Source organism: Anastrepha ludens, chromosome 2, assembly GCF_028408465.1.
Source record: "Anastrepha ludens isolate Willacy chromosome 2, idAnaLude1.1, whole genome shotgun sequence".
In the NCBI taxonomy this organism is placed as follows: domain Eukaryota; kingdom Metazoa; phylum Arthropoda; class Insecta; order Diptera; family Tephritidae; genus Anastrepha; species Anastrepha ludens.
Genome location: NC_071498.1, coordinates 2666867 through 2687908, shown reverse-complemented (window position 1 = coordinate 2687908; position 21042 = coordinate 2666867). Strand labels below are relative to the sequence as shown.

The 21042-nt window shown below is 35.2% G+C and overlaps 2 protein-coding genes across 2 annotated transcripts in view; one reads left to right on the top strand and one right to left on the bottom strand.

Annotated features, from left to right (window-relative positions):
- LOC128861697 (phosphatidylinositol 4-kinase type 2-beta) overlaps positions 1-21042 on the top strand; it is a 52295-nt gene that overhangs the window by 3776 nt on the left and 27477 nt on the right. The window lies entirely within an intron of this gene.
- On the bottom strand, positions 19883-21029 carry LOC128861700 (long-chain-fatty-acid--CoA ligase 5-like). Its single transcript, XM_054100036.1, has 4 exons — positions 20925-21029; positions 20588-20816; positions 20344-20509; positions 19883-20238 (listed from the first exon to the last, which is right to left on the bottom strand). Exons 1-3 carry the CDS (start codon positions 20987-20989, stop codon positions 20408-20410), a joined length of 396 nt encoding a protein of 131 aa, XP_053956011.1. The 5' UTR covers positions 20990-21029; the 3' UTR covers positions 19883-20238; positions 20344-20407.

Sequence of the window (21042 nt, the reverse complement as noted above, 5' to 3'; positions counted from 1 at the left end):
TTTGTGTTGGAAATAGCTAATTTCTACTTTCCTAAATGTTGCCGTGGAACAATTTACGTCTACCTTAGTTTTTCCTTCCTTGGATACAATTTCAGTTAGAATTTGCTTAAAAACTATAAACACAACCAGCTGATTAGCTTTGTTCTATCTGTTTTTGCTAGTGATGGCAAATTTTGCTTTAGTTGACATTTTCTGATATTCTTGCTTTCTCTAATGTAGAGTCTGGATCTTTGCTTGGAAACTCCTTCGAAACAATTTTTTTTTTTCTTCAACTTTTTTGTCAAGTTCATTGTATTCCTAAATAATTTATTCTTGAGCAAGCATATGCCACTCGGCATCCAACGAGCTCAATGCAAACTACCATGGATTTAAATTAGACACGTCTTTCGAGTGCTCCAAGAAGAATAGTTTTCTGTAATAGTGGGTGAGCGTTAAGTAAACTCTACACCAGGCTACTCAACTATTATTGACTCGTATGCTAAATTTAAACTCGGTCATACAGCCGCAAATGGTGCTTAACCTTAAATATAAAAAACACATAAAATTGCTTCGGAAGGTTCTAAAGTTAAAAATATGTAAATTTTTTGAAAATGATATTTTGTAATTTTGAACAAATGGTGCTCAAGTCAACGTTCCGGTCGACCAAAATCGTCAGTTGTTCCGAAAAATATAATAAAATAGTTTCGGAAGGCCCCAAAGTTATAAATTTGTTACTTTTTGGAAATTGAAATTTTGAAATTTTTGTGGAAGCTTTTATTTTATACATAGAACAAAATAAGTTAATGTTTTTTTGTTGCCTTTCAAGGAAAAGGAGCAGTAATTTAGAAACAGCGTAATTCTTGGCCGACTTGATTTATATGCAGAATGTACTATATTAATCAGGTCTCCCTGATTTGTGTACCAGGACATGAGGGACACGAAGGAAATGCGAAAGCAGACTTTTATGCCAAAAAAAGGGCGGAACAACCCCATTTGCAGCTTCAACAAAAACGACCTAAAAGAAGAAATCAAAAAATTGATTCAAATAAAGGCTAAGTGGCTAATAATAGTGGAACGTCACAAACGTCCTTAATCCCTCTAAAAAGTTCCTGAACTTTAATACCAACAGAGCAAAATCTGCTCTAACCCTAGATAAAAAGGGCCTTAGATTACTTTGTGCAGCACTTACAGGCCACTTTGCCTGCAATAAACATTTCAATACAATAGGACTATCTAGCACTAGTTTATGCAGGTTATGCTGTGATGAAGAGAGTCCATGGAACACTTAATCATCAATTGTGAAGCATTAGGTCATAGGAGCCACATAATTCTAAGCTTGTACATACTAGAGGATGAAGTCTTACAAACTCTCCATCTTAAGAAGCTGGTTCGATTCCTCGCAATACTGAATAAATAAAATTAAGCACAATAGATCAATCTGGTCGCAGTGCATAAAGGCCTTGCCGTAACCCGCACAACCATTACCGTTACCATTACCATATTATTGTGGTAGGTATTTTTGCGTGTAGATTTCAGAGGTTTTTTGTTTCTATATACAACACCCATTAGAATAGAATAATTCATATCTTTAAGTCTTCAATTTGGTATTCCTATTTCCACCCTATGCCGAGACAACATTCTCTGTATAGTTTTTCTTTTTATAATATAGTTTTTCTTTTTATAATATAGTTTTTCTTTTTATAAGATTACTCTCATATAACTAGATTATCTACTTTTTCGAGTTTAACTATCAGGCCGTAATTAAATAGCGAGATTACCCATACAAAATTTCTGTCCCGCTATCCGAGATTATAAAGATACTATTTTCCGTACAACCCTCTGCTTACTGTGCTATCGATTATTATTATTACGAATTAAAAGAGAAACGTAAATGTAAAAACAAATAAAATGGATGCCGGCAAAGAAAAGAGGTTTGTAGATAAAAAAAATTAGAGTACCATTTTAGTTAAATATTATTAATTATGCATTCGTATTACAGAAAAAAGCGTGAGTCCATAGACGCTTGGGCCTGTTATTGCTTGTTGAAAATGTAATATCGAATTTTCTATAGACGCTTTGGCCTGTTACTGTTTATTATAAAATGTAATATCGAATTTCTCTGGCTTATTACCGCCATAATTTTTTGCAATCTCAGTAGACGTCGTTTACAGATTTCCTCCAACTGTCTATTACCAGCTACTAACTGTCAAATTACGCTACTAAATTAACTATAGCCTGTCTCTCTTTGCCTTTTCTTCATATAGTTAATAATAAAGGGTGATCAATTAAGAGGTATCGAATTTTAAATTGAAACAAAACTATGAAAATTCAATGGGCAATCTGTAGTATTTTTGTGTAGAACCATTCATGAAATTTTTTTTAAAGATAATTTTGAATGACTCGCTTGTCGGTCGGCATCTCGTGAATAACTTTAGCAATGTTGGCTCCCAATGCTTCATTCGAAGCTCGTTTATCCACAAAGCATTTAGACTTTACATACCCTTACAAATAAAAGTCCAAAGGTGTGGTATCACACGATCTTGCTGGCCAATCCACGGGTTTTAGACGAGAGATAAATTGCTCACCGAAATGATAACGCAGTAAATGCCGTGTTTCTTGGGTTGTATGGCTAGTAGCACAGTCTTCTTAGAACCAAATGCTGTGGAAATCACGGGTTACAATTTCCGGCATCAAAATGTTGTTTATCATGACGCGATAGCGTTCGCCATCACTGTTACATTGGAGCGAGCCTCGTGAACGAGGACAAAACGAAGTACCTTCTGTCTTCAAACAAACAGTCGGCGCCCTCGCGTATCGGCACCCACGACACTGTTGACAGTTATAATTTCGAGGTTGTCAAAGACTTCGTTTTTTTAGGAACCAGCATTAACACCGATAACAATGTCAGCCTTGAAATCTAATGTAGAATCTCTCTAGCCAACAAGTGCTACTTTGGACTAAGTAGGCAACTAAACAGTAAAGTCGTCTCTCTAGGAACAAAAGAAACACTCTACAAGGCTCTTATCATGCCCCTTCTTACGTATGGCGCAGAAGCTTGGACGATGACAACATCCGATGGAGCGACGCTTGGAGTGTTCAAGAGAAAGATTCTGCGCAAGACTATTGGACCTTTGCACGTTGGCAACGGCGAATATCGCAGACGATGGAACGATGAGCTGTATGAGCTTTACGACGACATAGACACAACGCAGCGAATAAAGATCCAGCGGCTACGTTGGCTGCGTCATGTCGTCCATCTAATGTCCAGCTGATGGTAGCAGAGGAAGAGGAAGGCCTCCTTTGCGTTGGAAAGATCAGATGGATAAGGACTTGACTTCACTTGGTGTTTCCAACTGGCGCCGGTTAGCACGAGAAAGAAACGACTGGCGCGCTTTGTTAAACTCGGCCAAAATCGCGTAAGCGGTTATCGCGCCAATTAAGAAGAAGAAGAGATTCCTCCAGCCCATAGGCCGCATCAAACGGGTCGCTCTCCAGCCCAAATACGGCAATTTTGCTTCTTATTCCACTAAATCAATTTCTAATATGAAAAACCTTGCAAAATCATCTGGATAGCTGATTGTCAATTATCCCATATGTGAACGGGTAGATTCATTTTTGTGGATTTATTGCTTATGGGAACGTACTCTTAGCAAATTAAATGATTACCAACACTATTCTTCGAAAGTTATTTATAAGTACCGCTATAATCGGTGTTTGATATACATATATAGGTACATATTACTCCCTTCCTGCATGATGGACCTGCATACATGAAATGTTAGGGCATACGAAACTCGCGGAAAAGAGAATGATTAAGAACTTAGCAATTATGAATATTTGATAATCTTTAAAAAAAGCTAATTTATTTTTAAGCCTTTTTTATTTATATTTTCAGCATAGTTTACTTATTTTTTAATCTTACAACAATTAAGTTGGATTTGTGCTTGCTTTTTTTTGATTACCTTTCACTTTATAGTTAAATTGATCTTGACAGTCTTGCGATTGCGCGCTCTTTTAACAAATCAATCTCGTAGACAACCATTATGTAATACGTACACAAGTACATACTCGTATATACATTAAATATAATCGAAATGCATGCAAATATGAATTGCATTTGCCAGTGCGTTGAAAGATGAAACGTGACAAATGTATAGTAGCTTTTGTTGTTGGATTTACTAACCTCAAACCTTGTAGATCGATAGATAGACAGATAAGAGATCAAGGTTTAGATTACAACCTAGAGATCTCAGGTTTGTTTATAAAGGTACTATAACAGCAATATTATGAGACAAACCAAAACTTTACCATAAGCCGAGTGTTTAAAAATGGCTTCTTATTTTTTTTAAGTTTTACTTTGAAAGAAAAATGTGTTTTTGTAACTTTCTTAACACTTTTTTCTGCCAATGCGCCTTTAGTTGATTCCAGTGCAATTCTCTTTCTCATTTTTCTTGCCGAGCTTTTGATGATTACGAATCAAATATGTACAATAAAAAGTGTATGCCCCTGGATACTAGGCGAATCCAGATAAAAATGCTTAGAGGCCTCATCCTCCTGGACTTAAACAGTAAAAGGAAGAGTGTTTAGTAAGTGCTATTCACACAAATACCATGAATAATTAATATGAATTATTAGAATCCATAAATTGTTTGCTTAATAGGTAGAAAGCGCTTATCCGATTTAGGGGAATTTCGTGAAAAGTCCACAGAAATGTTTTAGTGTCCTTCCCCACTTGGCGCTTCCAATGTAGGGGAGAACACTCACCTCTCTTCCTGTGCCGGTTATTGTCATCGTTCATGCCATAAATTTGGACGAGCATGTTGAGAGACTTAGAAAGTGTATTTTCGTATTTTTTTGTGCAAGAGAAGACTTTACTACTCCATTGCCTGCTCAGCCGAAAGTAGCGCAAAGAGTGATTGAAGTTTTGTGACTGCCGTCATAAGAAACGTACTCATACTATATGTCTGTCAAATGGAAAAAAATATTAGCCCATTTGAAAATATAGGGGAATAAGTTCGTAGCGTTTTTGCCGAAGACCTTTATTTAAATAAAAAACAAGAATAATACAATATGAATAAGTTAATCAATTATACCTATATTCGCCGTTTGCTGTTTACGTCCTTTCCTCAGCTCTCGACCAATTTATTGATGCAGTTCCGCCAAAAACCGCCTGCTCTGGTGTCAAAGAATTTGTTGAGCCAGTTTTTAAGGACCTCCTTGTTATTGAAGGTAAGGCCCTTCATATGGTTTGATAGGGAGCGGAAAAGATGGGAATCGGTCAGTGCAAGGTCCGGAGAATACGGCGGATGCTGAAGAACCTCCCATTCGAGCTCTTGGAGTGAGGTTTAACCGTGACGATCAGGTATTTTCAGTCGAATAGCCTAATCAACGCGGTTTCCTGGGCAATGTAGAGTTGCTCGTTGGCCGTGACATTCTTTTCGAGTATTTCCGAGTGCACTTGTAGCCTTGACTCTTGGCTTTGGCGTATCTCCTGGAGCCACTCACTCTTTTATTTGCTTCATTTCTCATCTCGCGTGGCGATTCGGCACAGAAAGCGCTGTTTATGACCGCGCGTTGCTCGATGGCGGATGAGATGCTGAGAGGCAATTTGAAGGCGACTGTCTTTGTTTTTTTCGTTGAGCTCTTGAGGCATCCAGTCTCCGAATTTTTCGGTGAATCCCATTGAATGAAGGTGATAGAGAATCTCTTTATGATGGCAGTTCAGTTTTTCCGCCAGTTCACGACTGGTTTGGCGGCCGTTCTCCTTCAAAAGTGATTTGAGACGTTCTTCATCGAATTCAGAAAGCCTTTCGCTGCGGGACGTGTCATCGACATCAAAGTCGCAATTTTTCAACTTTGCAAACACTTTGCGTGCTGTAAACTCGCCTATGACACCTCCTCCATACACGTCGCAAAAGTTCCGGGCTGTTTTGGCTTTTGACCTCGATGAAAAGCAAAGAAGAGCAGGTGTCGAAAATGTTGATTTTCGCCGCCTGGGTATACCATTTCTAAGCCTTGAAACCAATAAAGAATTAAATAACTCAAAAATAAAATTAACATAGTTTTGTAGAGCAGAAAGAGGTACATCGAATGAATACTTAATCTTTGCCCAACAGCGAACAAATCCTTGTAAAATAAAAGAAAATATAAAAACGCTATGAACTTATTCCCCAACTTAATATATATAACCCTTCACTTTTGCGCACTTTTGAATGGCAACCTTTCGACATGTGGACCTGTTTTGCAGCACCTCGAAGTGAAAAGCGAGGTGTTTTCACTATAATAGCACCACTTCTTTGGCTTGAGATTGCGACACAAAGTTTTTACTTTGGCATTGTGCTACATTGGCCATTTTCTTGCTTTTCGCGCACAATTTTCTCCTCCAGGTCACACTTAACCAGTAGAGCGAATACGTAGAAGTTACGAAATGAATAATCCAAATTATCTAATAACTAGTATGTAACCCCCGAAAATCGGGTGGGCTTTTTTCCCACGGAAAGTAAACAGCATATGTGACACTTTTATATATTAAAAGTTATGATGATTAGAAAAGTGTATATTTTTATTCATATGTAATATGTAAGAACTTATGCATATAACATTTTTAAACTTTTTTTCAGTTAAATCAGTAATTTTTTTTTTAAATTACTTCATTATAAACTACATTCAACGTCAAGTTCTCGTTATTGCCCATTTGAACTCGTATATTTTCCCAGGATCTAACCCGGCTTAACGCAACATAAAGTTGGCCGTGAGCAAAGCAATCCTCCTTTAAATGAAGCCCCACCCTTGATAATGTTTGCCCCTGGGCCTTATTTATTGTTATGGCGAAGGCTATTATAATGGGAAATTGGCAGCGCTTCAACGTAAACGGAAGTGGGGTTTCGCTCGGCTGCAAATTTATACGAGGCAATAGAAATCGCCTTCCCTGAGCCTCTCCGCATACACTTCCGCGTGCAAACAATTCGGATAGAAACTCTTCTACGAACTCTTCTTGGTCGTCCTCTAGGCATATTTTAAAATTAAATATGGATGTACTTTTTTCTTAAAATAAATTATATTTTGCGTCTGTCCAAAACTCTTTCTAATTGCACTGTTACCGTTGTTTTAAGTGAATTGACAAATTTCAAGTCAATTGTCAATTCATACCAATTATTGCCATTACAACAAAATTTTGAAAAAAACTCGCAGCACCCGTTGGGACTATGTTCATGAATACATATTTATTAGTAAAGAGAACAAAACAAAACAAAGAGTTCTTTGCCCATATAATGCTGTGCTCATTAGAAATAGAGCTAAACAAAGCAATATATATGCATATATTTGTGTGTTATCCCGCTTTGCATAGACTTCGCTGTTATCAATATGAAAATTTTGATAACTTTACATGCAAATATTTCATGAACAAATTAACCAATTTAAATTTTTATAATTTTCCGGAAATATGCTCATCAAAACCCTTCTTTTGATATATATTTCATATCTGTACATATTGTAGTTTAGTCAGAATAAGCGCCATGTTTTAAAATAATACTATAGATGACAATAAACACTATGAATATGTCTACTAATTTTTTATTTACAGTTAGTTTTACGCAAGTGTTGAGTAAACACAATCGACTTATTCATACATATACACACAATACTAAAATCATATGCTCATATTTTCATACAAAATGTGTATGCTATTCTAAAGCAAATTCTTTGAATTGCATTCCTAAATGAAATTCAAATACATATCTTGAATGAAATTTTTCGCATACGTAGCAAAATTGCCATGTAATAACTATGCAATGAATGAGTCACATTAAAAATAAAGGGATCCACACAGAATTTCCTTTTTAAAGCCGCTTTTATTCGCTCTATAAATATATTTATGTCTACATTTACTTAATCGCAATATTTATATGAAACCCGTTGACTGTTACGAATTGCAAGCTCAGCTTTGAGCACCTCAACAGGGATGGAAGCATGAAGCGGATTGTATTTCATCATTATTTTGCGAAAACAAAACCAAACAATTAATTCACTCAATCCCGTCATGCTCGGCATGTTAGTTTGATAAGAGCCGCATTTATAATGCAAATTTACAAGCATACAAAGATGTTTAATGTTAATGATTATAAAAACACACCACATTATCTACGTATGCATGTACTTATATGTACATATCTATATGTATGTAAATATGTAGCATACATACATTAACATTCTTTTTACGTGCAGTCGATAAGCCATTCATGTCACTCAGCTACTATAATACCAAGTTTGCATACTTATACATACATATAATGCTCTAGCGGCGTTTAACTATTTTTGTGTACTTTTAAACATTTCAAACATTTTAATTCCACTTTGCTCGACTATCTACAGTGGGCGTTACTTTTATTCATCGTAGCTTAGTTTGTATTTGTTTGCTCTATCTTTGTGTGTTGCTTATTTTGATAAATCTTTTGAGAATGTAGCTTCGAAGTTTCATTTTAATTTTTCCCCTTTTTTTGCTCAATTTAAGCAATTAAATATTTACACGTCTAAAAAGATTCATAAACGTTAATCTGTGTCTAAAACCTTAAAATATTTTCTGCAATAATCCAGAGATTTAGTTTAATATCTGTTGGGATTGACTAACTAACTTGTGTGCAATAAATTTTGCCACTTAGCTATGTATGCAGCTCTCAAAAATCGCTAATATCCTAGACAGATAGTGGCTTTATTTGGGATTGTCGGCGCAGTTAATTCTGATTAAAATTGTAGTGTGACAGACGGTTGTTACGTGGATTACTGAACAGCTGATTTGCTTATTTATTTTATTTATTTATAGTTTAGTCAGTAAAAGACGGATCACAGGCAACAAATACGGGTATTATTTGCCCTGTTACTAAGAAATTTTAAATTGCAAGTTCTCAAACTGCTCCGAAATATCAAAACATTTAAAGTAAATCCGAATGTGTTAGGGTAAACTAGCCTTGCATCCATAACATCTCAATACTGGGTGCAGTGCTCAAATTGTTTATCGGAGTACTGCCCACAATGCGCTGCACAGTAGAAAAGTGCCTCCAAGTTGAAAGGCTCATTTTGCCTTTTTTGTCTCTACAAAAATTAGCAAGTTACTTAATGGGTAATATGGAAAGAGTTAGATGACGAAACTAAGAGAAAAATCTCTAAAAAGCGGAGATTTGCAAACGAAAATAAAAAGTTAAAAACGAAAAGTTAACGAAACCAAAATTAAAATTTTGACTAGTTTAAAGAAAAGACCCTGCAGAGAATCGCAACAAAACCGAAAAGTTAATTTGACAATAATACAAAAATTAAAACAAACCTCTACAATTACGTCGGCTCAACAGCTGATTCTGTCGGAGCCGCAATATTCGTATACGCAGCTTTCTGTATGCTCTCAATCCTGATATGGATGGGCCACAATATTTCTTGGAAAAGCGACAGCCTGGTTAATGTAATTTATGCTTGGGAAATATTGAGATTCGAAAACATGCAACTATTATACAGGGTCTTTCAAAAAACGCGCCTACATGCTGTTTTAAAATAAAATATGTAATATAAAAAAAAAATTTCAGCAACCTTTGAATTGTCCACTCATTCGAACATTTATTTCCACCAAAATAATCACAAATTTTGGAATATTTTGTTCTTAAAGGTCGACCATTGTTATAATAAGTTTCAATAATTTTAACGCCTTGTTCTATCGTGTAAAATTGTACATCTGTCTACTTGACAAATGTCAAAGATGCCATAAAAAAAGGTGCGTTCTATCAATTATTCACTAATGACATCTAGGCTCCACTTTTGAAAGACCCTTTATTTGAAAATAGATTCAAATAATTTTTAAAGGGTTTCACGAATTGTAAAGCATTTTAAAACAAAAATATTGGAATACATTTTTTTCATACAATAACAAATTAACACATAGAAGTCAGAAAGTATACATACACATGCCAAACAAAGTCTGCGTTCACCCGAATAGCCTTCTTAAATTTATTAAAAACAAAATAGAATATTATGATTAAATTGAAATCTTTACAATTTGTTTATTCACTACATTCCCAGCTTTCAAGGGCAAAAAAAAAACAAGACTCCCCACTTCATTTTTTATATAACGGGAAAATAGTTGGAGCAGCATGTAAATGTGGCACCAAAACGTCTGCGTTCAGCCTGTTTATTTTAATGATACCGTTAATTTTAAGATATCTTTCCTTGTTTATATTAATTTTTGATTGCGCATTACTTCGACTGAATGTTAACAAAGCTTAGTCGAACATTTTATTTATAACTGGAGACAATTAAAGAACATGGAAGGAAAGGGAAAAGAAATAAGCGTTTCTGAGAGGAAAATAATTATAAAAATGTGGAAAGACGGAAAACGTTTCCGAAATATTGGAAAACCTATTGGGAGAACGTATTCCGCTATTCAGTGAGTTGTAACAAATTTTCGGCAAACTGGAATTTTTACAGCTAAGCCCGGGTCAGGGCGTCCGAAAAAATTATCGAGCCGGGAAGAGCGTTGTATAATCAACTTGGCAAAGGTTAACCTCCGGATTACATCCTCAAAATTAGTTGAAAACATAAATCAAACATTTAAAAAAAGTATTTGCGCTGAAACTGTCAGAAAAGGTCTACGTCAAGCTGAATACCATGGTAGAGTCGCCCGAAGAAAGCCTTTCATTTCTCTTGTGAACAGACGTAAACGCATTCAGTTTGCTAATGAGTACATAAATAAGCCTCCCGAGTTCTGGAAAAAAGTAATATTTTCAGACGAAAGTAATTTTTGTATATTCGGAATAAAAGGCCGTCAAATTGTTTGGCGAAAACCCGGAACTGCTCTTGAAAGTAAAATCTTGTTGGCACGGTTAAGCACGGAGGTGGCGGGGTTATGGTTTGGGGCTACATGGCGGCAAATGGGGTAGGTCAGTTAGAATTTATTGATTCGACGATGGATAAATGGGGATACTTGAACATAATAAAACGGAATTTAAAGCAAAGTGCAGAAAATCTCGGCTTATCAAGAACATTTTGGTTTCAACAAGATAACGACCCGAAGCACACAACGCCCCAAAACACGCCTTAAAACACCGCCACAGTCCCCAGATCTTAACCCCATCGAGCATCTGCGGAATCTATTGGAAAAAAGAATTCGTCAGCAAGTGATTACTAGTAAAGAGGTTTTGTGGAGTGTCATGCAGGCAGAATGGAGGAAGATAACAGCAGAGGAAACAGAGAAACTAGTAAGTTCAATGCCAAATAGCTGAGTGAAGTCCTGAAGCAACGTGGATATCCAACTAAATATTAGATTTAATTTTTGCAAATAGCATATCATGTTTTTGTATTAGACTTTAAGACTGAACGCAGACTTTATGGCCGCTTTATTTACTTGTCACAGCCATTATTCACGGTTATCTAAAAACTTATGTGAGAAATCTTGAAATTTATTTTTGTTTTTCAAACTTAAACATAGGTATAATAAACATATAAATATATAAAAATTTATAAAAATTATAAAATCAGGTTGTGTGTTTCATTCACTAAAAAGTTATTGTAGGGTGAACGCAGACTTTGTGGGGCATGTGTATGTACTTTGCCTTAAGTATAATATGATATATTATAATGTTTGACCATCCGAACCAAATTGTGAGAGTACAATAGAAGATTCAGCAGCAGAATTTTGCTCACTATTTTCACACGTATTCTTACGTTACGTACGTATTCTTACAATCAGCCATTGTGAAAAGATTTTTAAGACTCTCAGCGAATTTGAAAGAATCACCTGATTGGCTGACGTAACCGAGGTTATGACAAAGGTTTGTTTGCCAAACAACTGAGATTGTGTCGGTGATATACGAAAAAATTAAACAGAGTCTCCGATAATGTTGTTCCATTGCCGTCTGAACAACGACTGGTTGGGCGAGAGTCTGAATACATGTGAAATGAGCGGGCAGAATGCAGCCGAAATTATTCGCCCTTAAATTTTACTTACTGGGCCCTTAAATTTTGGCAAAAGTTACTTGTGAAGTCCTACGGTGGGGTCCTCATTCTTATATATTTTTTCAGTAGACTATATGGAGAAAATAGTGTTTTAAAAATCCATCCTTGTATATCAAACTTGTCTTAAGAGAATTTCTTAAAAAAGTGTTTTTGTTTTTCCAAAAAGGTCGTTATGGTTTCTTCAGTATTATCTGCTATTTTTTTTTGTGTTGTTTCTTTCTATAATTACAACACTATGGCTTTAATTCGTATTCCATAAATTCAAAGGTATTTTATAAAAAGGTTTTAAATGTTAAGAAGAGTTGGGAGAAGTAGATCCAATATCTTGTAGAAGGAGCAAAAAATTAGATTTGCACTTCCAATGCATCAATTTTCAAGAGCACTAAGATCAACTCAGAGTGGTCTTTTTAGCCTGTTTTTTAATTATACACGTTTTTTAACTTAACTTGGTAGCTTTAAATTAAAAACTAACCTAGTGTGACGGCACGCACTCTCCAATAGGCGCAATCTTGTTTCTATCATTCTTGGCTTAAGGGGTTATACGCAGTTATGAAGCAAATAAAAGACGGGTTGTCAAGGATTTATCCTGAAGAAACTTCAGAATATTTTAATGGACTATGAATAAGTTCGTGCGGTTTTTTTTCGAAATTTGAAACTTTATTGACGTAAAATGGTTACAAATTTAATATTCAAAATATTGTCCATCGCTTACTACTACTTTTTCCCATCTTTCTGGCAATTCACGGATTCCCTTTGTGAAAAATTCGGTCGGTTTTGCCGCAATCCACGAATCGATCCATTTTTTGACTTCATCGTAATTACGGAAGTGCTGGTCAGCCAGGCCATGTTGCATCGATCGGAAGAGATAGTAATCGGATGGCGCAAGGTCTGGACTATACGGCGGGTGGGGTAGGACATCCCATTTGAGCGTTTCTAAGTATGTTTTGACCACTTGTGCAACATGTGGCCGAGCATTGTCATGTTGCAAAATAACTTTGTCGTGTCTATCGGCGTATTGCGGCCGTTTTTCTCGCAGTGCTCGGCTCAAACGCATCAATTGTCGTCGGTAGACATCCCCCGTAATCGTTTCATTCGGTTTCAGTAGCTCATAATACACAACACCCAGCTGGTCCCACCAGATACACAGCATAACCTTCAGGCCATGAATATTCTGCGCCGACGTCGATGTTGAAGCATGGCCAGGGTATCCATACGTTGCCCGACGTTTTGGATTGTCGTAATGGACCCACTTTTCATCGCCAGTCACAATTCGATGCAAAAAACCCTTTCTTTTGTGCCGTTGAAGCAGTTGTTCGCATGCCATAAAACGGCGTTCAACGTCTCTTGGCTTCAATTCATACGGCACCCAATGGCCTACCTTTCGGATCATTCCCATGGCTTTTAAACGTTTGGAAATGGTTGATTGATCAACTCCCAAAGTTTTTGCAACCTCTTCTTGCGTTTGAGCCGGATCTTGATCGAGCAATTCCTCCAATTCGGTATCCATGAACTTTGGCGGCGCACCCTCGCGTTCTTCGTCTTCCAAGCCAAAATCACCACTTTTAAAGCGTGCAAACCACTTCTGGCACGTTCGCTCAGATAGAGCATGCTCACCATAAACTTCCACCAAGATACGATGACTTTCGGCTGCTTTTTTCTTCATATTAAAATAATGAAGAAGAATTCCCCGCAAAAACACATTATTTGGCACGAAATTCGACATTTTCAAGTGTGGTAAAAATATTGTTGTTTACGCTTCAAATAAAAAACTTATACTGACGTTTGTGCCTTACGACAGTAGCTCTCCAATGAATGTTTGGAAATGTGGATCGATGGAATAATAATCAAGTTACGCCATCTGTTGTAAAACCGCACGAACTTATTCATAGTCCTATTAATTTGAAAATTTTTGGCGGTTATAAAAGTATCCTTCAAGAACGTAACAAAATTTTTTATTTATGAAAATATTGATTATAGAGCGCGCTGCAGGGGATTTCTGGAACCTCCTTTAAAAAAAGACGATTTACGGTGTACATCGTAACTCAGGATTGGATTATCTGAAATCAAAAAACCAATCAAATTTTGTTAATATATTAGATTATCTAGTAATTAATCGTTCGGCTAATCAAAATAGTGAATTTTCACAAAATGGCAGCTTTTAAAAGAAATGATTTCAATTTTTACGTTAAAATTTGGCCGTAAATTGATTATAAAATGGAAAATAAGTATCAGATTTACAAAAGGAACGATTAATTACTAGAAAATGTATCTTTAAAGATTGAGTTAAAACGGTTGACCGATCAAACAAGCCGTACACCGACTTGAAAAATGCCGTTTTGAAAAAAACACGTTTAAAGTTTCAATACCTACCTTAAAACGTGCCGAGGCATCTCTACTAGAGCTGTTGAAACATCGATGTTTTTCAGAAAAAAACATCGATGTATCGATACTACATCGAAGTAATATAGTACATTTTTTGATTCTCTATATAATATATATATCTTTATTAAGGATAACATCCTTTTTCCAAACTTAAAACTATAAAACAGAAGTTCAATCATTCAACTTAATACTATAAAACAGAAATTCAATCTTTTAAACTTAATACTATAAAACAGAAATTAAATCTTTCAAACTTAATACTATAAAGCATAATTCAATCTTTTTCAAACTTAAAACTATAAAACAATCATTGCTGTTCAGAGATCCACTTGTTCCGATTGATAAAAAGTAGCATGTCAACATGTTTAAACTGAAGCGAACTTCTTTTTTCGCTTACAACGATTCCAGCCTTACTGAACATACGTTCGCTTTCTGTCGAAGTTGCTGGAACGCAGAAATATTTTTTGCAGCAATGCTGAAATGATTTATCTGATGAGATCTGTAATAATAAAATTTAATTAATACACATATTTAAACGCTGGAATTGACAAGTAAAATACAACCTTCCAATAATCTAAAGGGTTGGAGTTTGATTCCAAATTGTCTAGATTAAAATATTGACGAATTGACAATATGGAATCTACTGTATTAGTTTTATGTTTCAAACTTTTGTTTTTTTCCAAAAATTGAAAAAGGGATGTCTGCGATGTGGAGGTTGATGTTGGCAGGCGTGGTTCGTCGCAAGGGCGAGACTTCTGTGCGTTGAAAAAAGAAAGCTCGTTTTCCAAGAGTTTTTGAGCCTCAGTGATGTTAAATGGTGAGTGAAACGCTTCTTTTTTAAACCGAGGATCTAGCAAAGTTGCCACTCGAGGAACATTGCGAATTTCATATTGCAGTAGTCTGGACGATATGCCCTCCAATAAGCAATTGCAGCTTTCGCGACCTTCAATTGTTTTTAGGTCATTTTTTAACAATTGCAAATTATGCAGAAGTCCGCAAGTTATAGGAATTATTAATGATACCGTGACCAACGTTCGCGAAGAAGTTTGCAATGTTGCACATTCAAAAGGTTGCAATAAAATTTTTATGTCTTTTAAAATTAAAATTTCGGCAGCCGAAAACGGGGCAAGTCCCTTTGGGGTTGAAAGAAGAACACTGCTTATAGCATCATTTGTTTTAAGAATTCTTTCAATCACACAGTGCGACATCAAAAATCAAACCGCACCGGACCTTTTTTTTCTGAAAATATACCTATTCAATAGCAAAACCCTCGCTGGGTTTTTAAAAGTTAGCTCGATTTTTTTTTTTATTGCGTTTTGAAGTTTTCTATTTTCATGAGATTTTGGAGTTTTACCTGTACGCTAAATTTGACTTATAAATGGACCTTTGTTTGATTTAATCGATTTATTTTGTCATAGCTTGATGCAGAAATTTTGTACATGTACAAATAAACTTATTTTGAGAAGAACCTATATCTCAATACGCAATTTTCAATACCAAAATTTCGAAAAATTGTATGTTTTTACCATTTTTTACTGTAATTATGAAAATAATTTTATACGTAACCACCCGTTATACACATTTTCAGATTTTTCTATTTTTGCTAGATTTTTTCCAGATACGGTTTTCCAATGAATATTGGATGTAACAAAATGTGATCGTGAGTAGTGAAAAGCAAGATTGGTCTCACAAGACTGTTAAGTACATAGAAAAGTGGCTAGCACACATTCCAAAATAAAAAGTATAAAGAAGGTTGTAGTCTGTCTTATCAGGAAATGTTTGTTTTAGAAATTCCAAAATTTGTTCCCAACGATTTTACCTGTTCTAAGATCGCAGCAGTCTTGCGAGATCAGGTTCGTGCATAACAACTCCTAAAATACATTTGACGCGCTAAATATTTTGTGAAGAATACGGTTTTTGTTATCATATTTGAATTTATTAATTTCATTTACGTGAATTTTTTATGAATTAAGAAAATAAAAAATGTACAATTGTCCTGCAAATATTAACGTTTTCTGCTATTGTTGTGGACGTTTCACAACAGAGTATAAAAAAATTATTTTTATGAAGAAAAATCTTATTAAAAATTTATTTTTTTAGAAAATAACAAACTTAAAGTTCAGTTTTACGTTTTTATCTTATAAATGACTTTTTTAGTACATTTTGCAACATTTTTGAAAGAAGATTCATAATTACAGTAAAAAATGGTAAAAACATACAATTTTTCGAAATTTTGGTATTGAAAATTGCGTATTGAGATATAGGTTCTTCTCAAAATAAGTTTATTTGTACATGTACGAAATTTCTGCATCAAGCTATGACAAAATAAATCGATTAAATCAAACAAAGGTCGATTTATAAGTCAAATTTAGCGTACAGGTAAAACTCCAAAATCTCATGAAAATAGAAAACTTCAAAACGCAATAAAAAAAAAATCGAGCTAACTTTTAAAAACCCAGCGAGGGTTTTGCTATTGAATAGGTATATTTTCAGAAAAAAAAGGTCCGGTGTGGTTTGATTTTGATGACCCCAAAATTGTCGCACAGTGTCATATGAAATGCGCTATTCCATCTTGTAGGACATTCTTGCTTTAAACTGTATGGCTTCTCTGTATTTTGAGCTTCTTTAAACTTGGCGTAAGCTACTGTGCTTTTCTTAAAAAATCCCACAATACTTTTGCATTTCCCCATAATAACTTTTATTTTCTCTTGATTCAGGCATTGTTGAACTATTAAATTAATAACATGCGCAAAGCATGGCACATGTCTTTTTTGCAATATCTCACATGCTTTTATCATTGTTCTTGCGCTATCGGTAACAATGGCTGCAACTTTGTCCATAACTTCCCATTCAATTAGCACTGCACATAGAGAGTTCGCAATATTTTCTGCAGAATGATTTTTCTCATTCTGTAACTTACTAGTCGAAAGTACTGCTGTGCGAAGTTTAAATTCTGGATCTATAAAATGGCAAGTTACAGTCAAATAAGCCTCGTTGGCTCGAGATGTCCAACAGTCGGTTGTCACAGCGCAATATTCCACTTCTTGCAAAATGCTTTTCAGTTTCATTCTCATGTTCATGAATAAATTATTATAACATGTTGAAAGCAATGTTGATCGTGAAGGCAATTCGTATCGGGGATCCAAAGCATTTACAAATTGCTTAAATCCCTCGTTTTCTACAATGTAAAATGGACGTAAATCGGAGCAAATGAAATTTAACAATGCGCTGTCCAAATCTCTCTTCCGTTTCGATGAGGCTTCATATTTTTTATCCAAATAAGCCGCCATATGTCCTGAAGCCTTTGGCAACTCACTCACCGTTAACGCTGGGTGTACCCGCTTTAAATGTCCCGCCATGTTGGTGGTGTTTCCGCTGGTTTGATAAATTTTACCACATTTTAAACATTTGGCAGTCTTGCCATCCGAGGACTTATTAAAAAAATTCAACACATTGGACTGACCATATCGCGCCTTTTTGGCTTGCGGCTCTTCCTCTTGCTCTTTTTCTTCAATGATTGCCGCACTACAACCTACATACAAATGAGACAAAACACAGAGGTTAACTTGTAAAGAAGGCATCAGTTAATATATATATGTACATACCTTGCCCATTTGAAGCTCTAAGATATTTATGCATTATAACCACTGCCTGCCAACACCAATAACTCCAAAAATAACGCTCTAGCTTTTACTGCGTTTTTTTCTCAGTGATGGAAAAACTGGATACTACATCGATGTTTCGCACAGCTCTAATCTCTACATATTTAGGTATAACTCCGAAAGTATTGCTTAGATCTACTTCAAATTTCGTGCGTATACTTTTGAATATATGTACATTACAAAAATGCAATAAAAAAATCGATTTTTTTGAAAGTCATAACTGCGTATAACCCCTTGAACTCCTTTCATAATTATGGGCAACAATTTGAAAAGAATTGCATTGCGAAAGACTATTTTTTTGTTTCTTTTATCCTTCTTGATAAATTGTGTATGTAAATTTGAATTTTGGTTTTAATTCATTTTTACTCTTTACTTTTCATTTCCCAAAAAATGTTTACTGTTTAGTTGCCAAAATGTTTTGTTTAAAAAAAAAATTTCAGTGTCAAAAATCTAAAATTAAAATAAAATCAAAGAATTGAAAACCGTGCCACTCGAAAGTGACGACAACCAGACAGTCAAAAAAAGACCGTTGCGACGATAGTTAAAATTCCTTGAAAAATCATGGAACACAGTTCTGTGAAAGTAGTACAACATCTAGAAGACAAGAGGTCGGTACATTACCGTTGTTATTGTCAGCAAAAGAGATGCGAGACTGATACTGGTAACTATCTGGAAGCTGATAGCGAAGAGGACGCTATTAATCGTATTGAAACGGTGAAGACACGTGAATCACTTCAACGAATCAGTGATGATAAAGATGATAATAGTGATATAGCAAGTGTCTATTCAGCCTATGAAATTGTGACTGCAGTTTGCCGATGCATTAATTGTCCTTTGAAATTCTTGTGTAAGTGTAAACTCTTGTAAAACCAGGCGACACAAAGCCCTAAAAACCAAAGTGCTGGCACACCGATTCAATGTTATTTGAGTCACTCATACGCCCCGCTGACCTGCGTACACATGTATGTGTTCATGTACTTATGAAACGTACCCTGCAAACCAACTACCTGCTATTTATACTGCTAACTTGTGGGTATCGTTCACCTGTGAAGTTGTGAGCTTTGTAGTAATTTTATATTCTACGCCGTGCAATTGCTACCTACTTCCAGTCTATACGTGTGATGATTTTATTCGCTCGCACTAACAGAAATTTCTCAATACTGCTGTGCTGCTCTAATTGACACTCAAGTTGTGAATGATGTGGGTAACATGTAGTGAACAAAACCTTCTGAACTCATGAATGTTGTTGTTAACATGTAGTGAACAGAATTTCATGAACTAGTGAATTTCGTTGTTAACATGTAGTGAACAGAATCTTTTGGGCCGGTGAATGTTATTGTTAACATGTAGTGAACAGAATCTTTTGGACTGGTGAATGTTATTGTGAACATGTAGTTAACAGAATTTCATAGACTAGTGAATTTCGTTGTTAACATGTAGGTAACAGAATCTGATGAATAAGTGAATTTCGTTGTTAACATATAGTTAACAGAATCTCTTCAACTGGGTAATTTTGTAGGTAATACTTACGGATCCCATATACAATAATCCTTCAAAATTACTGAAACAAATGGTTATTTATTGAATATTATTTATTTAATGAATTATTTTAATATTTATTTAATTAATTTTTAGTTTCTAAAGAAAATTAATACAATATACAATAATTTTTTTAGTATGTTCTATTTATGTACAGCTATTTATATTAATTTACTATTTACATTATAAAATTACGTTAAGTTTTAGATATTTATTTTAATATTTACATTGTAAAATTAGGTTTGGTGTTAGACAAATTTACTTTTTAGTTTTAGTTATTTATATATATTACATTAATTAGTTTAGTTATTAGAAAAGTTTACGTTTTAGTTTTTATGTACATAAATTAGTATAATATTTACATTTGATTACTCTTTTCTAATAAAATTTTATTTAGTACCTGAAGAATAGTTTTGGCTAAAATGGTAATAGTTTGCTTTTATGCCGGTATTTAAAATATCTATTTTACAGAAATTTAAATTGATGCCTAATTAAATAAATATCAATTTAATGTTTTTTCTATTTTCGCATAAAGTTTAAAATTGTTCGCATTTTACTTCTAACTCCTCTACGGGGTTTCTCGCACTGTTTTGTTCAATTGTGGCCGCTTCGCTTTGAATGTTGGTGTGAGTAGTCCATTTTGTACCGAAAACGGATCGGGATGCAAATATATATCCTTGACCTGGTATATAAATACAAAATTTGTAATTATTATTAATTTTAAATTATGATATTATTACCACGTCATACGTTACTAGTATAAGCAGATATGCACTGGGCTACTTACCTGTTCGAAGGATTTCAGTCCGCTCTGCTTACCCCAATTCAGCATGAGTTCTTTTACTTGTGGATTATTGCATGCATAGCACCGAAAGTGTGCCCTTGACGCGATTGTCGTTCGCCCACTGCTTGAGAACATCCACATCAGGCACGACGACGGCTATGATGCAGCTCTAAGTGGGCGTTAAGGGTTGTATGTAAATATGGCGTGAACATGAAAAGCTAGAAATTATGTCAAAAAATGGAGTTACCTTAAGGCTCTCTCCGTAAACGTACACCTGATTTACATATTGGCTCAGAGTGTAAATATTCTCAATTTTCTCCGGTACAATATATTCGCCCTGGCTTAGCTTGAAAATGTGTTTGCGACGATTGATTATGCGCAGCGTGCCATTTGGAAGCCACATGCCCACATCGCCCGTGTGGTGCCAGCCTTCAGAGTCAACAGCCTCAGCAGTTTTCTCGGGATCTTTGTAATAACTGCGACGCAAAGGCAGAGAAAGAAATTATCATTCAAGTTAGTTTTAGTCACAGAAATCAAGTTCGCACAGGAAGAAACCATTATTTGCTTAAATTATCAACACCTACCCGTGGAATACGTTAGAACCGCGCACGCGCACCTCCCCAGTGTTTTGACTGGCGAAATACTCCATCTCCCGCACATCCACAAGCTGCAAAGGATTTGTGAATAGGTTTTTCTGAAAAT

What these genes read in the sequence shown, in the direction of transcription:
- LOC128861700 (XM_054100036.1), bottom strand. Translation starts at nt 20,989, where the DNA reads ATGGAGTATTTCGCCAGTCAAAACACTGGGGAGGTGCGCGTGCGCGGT. An exon ending in GGTTCTAACGTATTCCACGG is followed by an intron (nt 20,817 to 20,924) that starts GTAGGTGTTGAT and finishes TTTGCGTCGCAG; the next exon opens with TTATTACAAAGATCCCGAGA. An exon ending in TTTACGGAGAGAGCCTTAAG is followed by an intron (nt 20,510 to 20,587) that starts GTAACTCCATTT and finishes ACGCCCACTTAG; the next exon opens with AGCTGCATCATAGCCGTCGT.